At 36.0% G+C, this 7,332-nt stretch overlaps 1 protein-coding gene across 1 annotated transcript; it reads left to right on the forward strand.

Moving 5' to 3' along the window:
• Positions 1-6,496: 6,496 nt before the first annotated feature.
• LOC125495598 (uncharacterized) lies at positions 6,497-6,877 on the forward strand. Its single transcript, XM_048640363.1, has one exon. It carries the CDS (start codon positions 6,497-6,499, stop codon positions 6,875-6,877), a length of 381 nt encoding a protein of 126 aa, XP_048496320.1.
• The last annotated feature ends 455 nt before the right edge of the window (positions 6,878-7,332 follow it).

The raw sequence follows: 7,332 nt of genomic DNA on the forward strand, positions 1-7,332 counted from the left end.
TGCTTTGGATGGTGCTCTGTTAAGTGTGGACATTGCTGTTTCAAGCGCAAATCCCCAAGATGAAATAAGAAGATCAACAAGACTCATCATGGATCGAACCATATCAAGTAGAGTTCGATTCCTTCTTTCAAAAACGCCATTCAACTGCGGTGTTCCTGGTGGAGTCCTCCTACTACAATCAAATGGACTTTGACCCTGCTTTCAATTAATAGTAGTTGAGGTAAGTAAATACTTTACTAATTATAACTAATTATAATTCTCGGTAGATAGGTCAACAACTTCTTGTTTACTCCAATCTCTTAGCTTCAAAACACAAAACTTTATCTTTTGATGCTTTTGTTGAGTTGAATCAAACATTAACATGTAAGTTTCAAAAACCTACCCTACTATCCTCAGAATTATGAGTAACACCCTGCTTTGGTAGTGATAAGTGCATTTCTAACGCACTTTATGACCTCCTTTTGGTTTAGTTTGGTCCTCTTCATTCTCTTTTCTCCTCATTTTCCTTTCTACTTCTTCACTTGATCATTAATTGATCATAGTGACATTTTGCTAGATTTTCGATCTATTTTGATCGAATTTTTAGTACATATGCTCTCACCATGTTTTCTCGTGTTTTCATTGCAGGTATGACCCTTTTCAGGGCCGAGTATTGCGAGATATGGCTTAAGGGATGAGCTAGAGAAATCGAAGGAGCTTGAGGTGCACTCGCACATCCAAGTGGTGCGCCCGCACCTTCAGCAAATTCAGAGTACAAAACACAGACAGCCATGGTACGCCCGCACCAGACATAAGGTGCGCCTGCACCATCATAAATGTGTGCCCGCACCATTTGACAAGAATCCTAATTTTGAGGCAGAAGGGTGAGGTTCGCTCGCACCTCCTTTTGGTGCGCCCGCACCCTTCATTTCCGGAAAGAAAAAAAAACGAGCCTTCATTAAAAATAATAATTTTTGTTTTAGTTTTAACCTATGCTTTATTATTCTAGTTCATAGAGAGTATTCTAGGGTTCATATTAGAGAAAAAAATTAAGCTTGTTGCTAGATTTGAGATTCATTGATCATCGATTGTGATTCCTACAATATTATATTAAAGGTACTTTTCGTTCAATTTAATTTGAAGTTTCAGTTTTTATTTCATATTTTGGTGGTTGTTCTTGTTATTCATTATTATTAGTTCTCCATTCTTATAATCTCATAATTGTTATTTCTATTAGTTTAATTATCTCTTAATCATGTTTAGTCTTAGATTAGTCATAAATTTCATGTTTAATTGCTTAGAATCCATGATTAGTGAGTAGTTTCTTTTTTAGGGTTAGGGTGAAAGTATGGATTAGGGTTTAAATATTTTGTTGATGTGATTGTGATGTTTTAAAGAAGTTTATGCATTGATCTTGGTGTTTGAGACCTTAGGATAGATATTGATTACATTTATGCTTTGGGATTTTGGATTCAAATGTTCTTAAATTGAATTTTGAACTCTTTTATTGTAACACCCCGATAATTCTCTCTTTTCAGAAATAACTTTATAATATAAAAGTTAGAGAATTACTCAGGCATTATCGCCCGTGTGATAACATATCGGCTTATTCAAAATTTTGCAGCGGAACACAATTTACTAAAAACCAACTTTATTAAAACTTACTAAATAAATGACAAGTGTTTGAAACTTAAACACACCAACTTAAATAAACCACAATCTGAAATAAATATGTTCCTACGAAAACATAACTTAACTACGCTACATATATAAATAGTCACTCCACTCCAGAATCCCAATGTGATGCACATCTGCGAACCTGTAATGTCAATGCAATATCTACTCTGCTCACCCGAAGGATCATCACAGGATCAATAGCAAAGCCATGATCACAAGTAAAGCACGTAATCAGCAAAAGTGAGTACTACATATCAAATATAAATATTCCTAAACATGACACTAAACAATAACGTATAGGAATAAATAATAAATATATATAATAAACTGCAGCAACTTTTACTGAACTAAACTCAAAACATCTTTTTAAACTTAAATGGAATAGTTATTGGACGAGTTGTCTTGCCATAATGTGAAATGCGGGCGCGACTCCGCATTTCAGAGTGACCTGCGATATCGAGGAACCTTTGAAATAAAAGAGGGATGGTGATCAATCCATTCCTAGAAAAGCATGGCACGCTCACCATAACCCAACCCTTATGTCCAACTCTAGACGTGCACAATCTAAAGTCTATAACTTATTCTCGTTACATTTACGTTAATTACATCTTATTACTTGTGTTGACACACACAGACAAGTAACACATAATTAAAAAAACAGTCATAACAGAACTTCTTTTATCTTTGGATTAACAAGTGATCACAACTTACAATCCAAGACTACTTAATTCCTTTTTATTCTTCATTACTTGTTGAACCTAGCCAACAATAAACTTACCTTTATATAGTATAACTTGTAACTTACCAAATAAGGTCCACGGCCCTCATAAGATAATAAAATGATACTTCTCAGAATACATGCATTACATGATTCACTTTAAAATATCTAATTCTTATATGAATTAATAAATAAACTAACTTAACATGCTTGCATCAATCATTCCATACAAACATTATAATTTAATAATCATAATCAATTCTAGATCACATGTTGCACACAGGCATATAACATGTAAAATAATTCCAGAAATCACATATATGAACAATCAGGTTCCTATACATGATACTAAAAATTTAAACCTTCCTTAAACATGGTACTAAGCCACATAGCACGTAAATAATGTACGTACCTCGTATATACTAGCCTGTAGGCCACTTTTAAATCGTTAAAAGTCTCCTACAACGTATTCTCCGCCTAGAAAATAAAGTAACTAAAATTAATAACTTGAACCAAAAATTACAGCAGCTTTAAATAATTAAAACCCCTTAAAACACGTTTTAAAAATCGTTTTTAAGTGTCAAACTTAAGTTATTTTTAATTCCTAGTATAGTACTACTATTCTAGCAATTAAAAATCCTTAAAAACTCCATAAATACTTCTTTTCTGAAATTACAGCACTTTTAAAATCTAATAACTCTTAGACAAATCTCATAGTTCATAATATATTATTATTCTAGCAAATAAAACCCTAAAAACTCTTATTCCATGATTAAAAACTAAAAATAAACTCAATATAATAAATCTGAAATTTATTATAATATAAACTATGATAGCCGAAAATATATATATAAAAGAAACAGTAATTTAATTAGTAAACATGATAAAAAATAATAAAATAACATAAAAACCTAGTCTTTTAATGGAATCTTAGGAAGGAAGAAAGAAAACAACCGACAACAATGGAGGAAAGGTAGCGCCGGCCAGCACAGCACACGGCAGCAACACAACAGCAGCAGTTTCGGATTTCTGAGAAGGGTTTGTGACGTTTCTTGTTCAACAAGAAACGTTACTTGTAGAAGAAGAAACAAAATTTGAAAGAGAAATGAGAATGGTGCACGAAGAGGAGAGAGAAAAAGTCGAAGGAAGGAAGAAAAGGTGAATGACGTGATTTTGAGAAAAAATAATTGTGTAGGGTGAAATAATTGGGTTTTAGAATATTTATATAAAAGCTTCCCTTTATGGGCTCAGGAAAAGAGATAATGTTTAATGAAATTTGATGACTAATAAGATGGACAATTTAAGACTTTAGTCATCAACATGACTCTTTCCCTTTATATCCTTTTAGTATTTTCGATTCCATTAAACTTCTTTTTCAATATAATTTAATATTTAAAACATTTATTAAAACATGCTTAATGAAAATATTTCTTATTTTATTAAGCTATGAAAAATAATTCCATTTGACTTTTAAAATAGTCAACCCTTTTTCAATAGTCAAATCATCTTCCAAACTCATTTGGATTTAAATATAACTATATAAATACCTGAATATATTTGTAAAAATTCTTTAAAAGTTTGGGGGATTACATTTATCATCCTCAAGAATCAACTTAATTTCTAGGCCAAGATATTGGGTAGAAATTAAGGGGGATCCTTCATTAGTGGTTTTTCGAATTTATTATATCTCTTAATCAATTGAATAAACACCATTCGAGAGAAGATTTAGTTGATTGACTAAGTGATTATTCTTGAGGACCATCTGAGACAGGACTCGAGTATTTTAGAGGAAACCATAACCTTGCATAATCATCTCCTTTGCTTCACAATCGCATTAACGATCATTGTCCATTCTTATTCATACTCGTAACCTTAACTCTAGTGTCTTCCGATTTGATATTTTAACTCGTGTTATTTGCTAGTTCTTGTTATTAGCTAGTCATAGCCGTTACAGATTCTTTTCAAATCCCCCCAAAACCCTTCAATTAAGTACTTTAAACTTGATAGACTTTAATTAGTCCCATTTTCCCTGTGGATCAACCCTTGGCTTGCCTTTGCTACGTTCTTAATAATTCCTTGTTAGGTTTTATAAATATTGTTTGGAAGGTGATTTTTGGTGTCTTAACGACATACTTGAGAAATTGTGCTATTAATTGAAGTTTATTTTAGTTTAGCTTGCTTAGTTGATTTTTCTTTTATTTTATTTTTGATTGTGGTTGTTATTTGCTATCCTCTACTTAGATTTGTTGTGTTACATGAGACGAAGAGCTCACAGTTCAGCTATTTTGCCTTTAGATCCTGAAATTGACCATACATTGCGAAAGCTTCGGAAAAATTTGGAAGATTTGTCTTTGGGTTCCGAGCCATTTTCACCAATATCAAGTACAACAAGTGAAGTTGAATCAGAAATGGGTGAAGCAAATCCACAACTCTTTAGGGATTTCGGAAATCCGGGTTCCTATGTTCTTCAAGGTGGTATTCGACTCCCCACCACCACTATAAATTTCAGCATTCATCCTCAGTATACTCGGGTGGTGAAAGTAGAGCAATTTTGTTGGGGGGGGGGGTCGGATGAGGATCCTCTTGACCATTTTGACAGGTTTCTTGAGATCTGTGCTATGATAACAACAAATGACGTCTCCCCTGACTATATCAAGATGCATTTGTTCCGATCTTCTCTTACCGGAAAGACAAAATCGTGGCTCAAGAGCTTGCTTGCTAATTCCCTCACTACATGGGAAGAAGTCACAATGTCCTTTTTGAAGAAATACTTTCCGGAGTGGAAGACAACAGACATAAGGAGGAAGATCTACTCATTTGAGCAAGAGAACGATGAGACTCTTGCGGAAGCTTGGAAGTGGTTTAAGGAGATGAGACGTTCATGTTCTCACGATGAGTTCAATTAAAACCTCCTCATGCGGTTTTTCTATGATGGCCTTGATCCTATATCACGTGCCAACCTTGATGCTGGAGCTGGAGATCAACTTTCTAAGATCACGCAAGGTCAACTTAAGTCCACTATAGAGGAAGTGACCAAGAATTATTCATGGGGTGGACGACGAAGAGGTGTTCAACCCAAGAAGAGCGGGAAGTTTGAATTAGATCCCATGGATCAAATCCAAGCCAAGATGGACCAACTTGACAAGAAGCTTTGAAAGATCAATCTCGCCTCATCTAATTCTTCACAGGTAAATTCTTGGTACTAACCATGATACTTCTTATTGTGGAGGTACCCACTCGGAGCATCTGGCGCCGATAAATTCTAGAGGATATGAATATCAAGGGAACCAAGGGTATAGAAGCAATCAACAAGGGGGTTGAAAACAACCTCAACAAAACTACACCCAAGGCTTCTACCAACCTCAACAAGGCTTCAACCAACCTCAACAAGGATGGAATCAACCTCAACAAGGGTACAACTAAGCTCAAAGACAAGGGTATGTGCAAGGGTATAACCAAAATTATAACCAAGGCCGTTCATTCTCACAAGGGTCCAACACTTACCAAGCTCCATATCAAAGTGCCAATACCCAAAAACCTCCCTCTAATCCTCCGTTCCCCAAAAAAAATCCCGAACCCATTCCATCCCCTAATCCAACCTCTCTCCAAATTCTCCAATAACTCCAATCCATGAACCAAATTCTCCAAAACCATGAGTAAAGGTTTCAAGAGCTACAATCCCATAACAAAATGCTTGAAACCAAAATCGCCCAAGTAGCCAAGTAGAATCCCTCAACTCCCAGAAATCAACTTTCGGGCCAACCCATCCCTAACCCCAACCTCCATCAAGCCAAATCCATCCATTTGAGGTTAGGAACAAGTTATGAGGGTCGTAAGAGGCCTAATGGGGAGTTAGAGAAGGAAGAAGAAGTCGAGGTTGTTGAGAAGGAGGATGAAGTTGAGCAAAGTGAGAAAGAAGAAGTTGTGGAAAAAGTTGAGCCACAAGTCCAAGTTGGTGATAAAACTCCATTGCCATCACCTTCACCAACTAAGACCTATGTGCCTCTGATTCCCCATCCTCAAAGGTTGGTAGAGAGAAAATTGAGTCACAAGTTCACTAAATTCCTCAATGTGATGAAGAGCCTGCAAATCAACATTCTATTTCTTGAGGCTATGTCTCAAATGCCGGCCTATACTAAGTTCTTGAAGGAGTTTCTCTCCAACAAACGCAAACTTGAAGATGAGCTTATCACCCTACCCTACCAAGCAAGTGCTCTTGTGCAACGAACCATGTCCAAGAAGCAAAGGGAACCCAGGAGTTTCACCATGCCGGTGAAGATAGGTGATTTAGAGCTTAAGGATGCACTGGCCAATTTAGGAGCGAGTGTCAATTTGATGACACTATCTATTGCTAAGCACCTTAAATTTCCTCTTCATCCTACGCGAAAAATGATTAAACTGGCAGACGACACTGTGAGAGTCCCCTATGGTGAGTTTAAGGATATACCAATTCAAGTTGGGCATGTGTTTGTGCCATTTGATTTTGCGGTAATGGATATGTAAGAAGATATGGAGACTTCTCTTATTCTTGATAGAGAAGCTCTAAAGACATTGGGTGCCATGATAAACTGCAAAAATGATACAATCACGGTTGAGGTTGCCAATGAGCGGGTTGTCTTTGAGTTCTCTAAGACTTTGAAGAGGCTTATGATGGAGAGAATTTGCCGGGTAAGTCTAGTGGAGGATGAGATAGAGGATGCCCCGAGTGTGGTTCACACAGGGGATGAGTTGTATGCTTCTCTTACCGAAGCCCCTAGCTTGGAAATGGAAGAGGTGAAAGAATTCTCCATGCTTCTTGATACTACCATTGAGGAGACACAACACGAAGCATTTGAGATTCTAGCTACATCTAATGACAAAGAAGAGTGTTCTAAGCCTCCTCTAAAGGTAGAGTACAAACCCCTTCCATCTTCTCTTAAATATGTTTTTCATGATGATGCATGTACTTATCCCGTTAT

Source organism: Beta vulgaris, chromosome 3 (genome assembly GCF_026745355.1).
Source record: "Beta vulgaris subsp. vulgaris cultivar EL10 chromosome 3, EL10.2, whole genome shotgun sequence".
NCBI classification, from domain to species: domain Eukaryota; kingdom Viridiplantae; phylum Streptophyta; class Magnoliopsida; order Caryophyllales; family Amaranthaceae; genus Beta; species Beta vulgaris.

Excerpts from the sequence above, each read along its gene's own strand:
- LOC125495598 (XM_048640363.1), top strand. The coding sequence starts at position 6,497 with ATGCCGGCCTATACTAAGTTCTTGAAGGAGTTTCTCTCCAACAAACGC.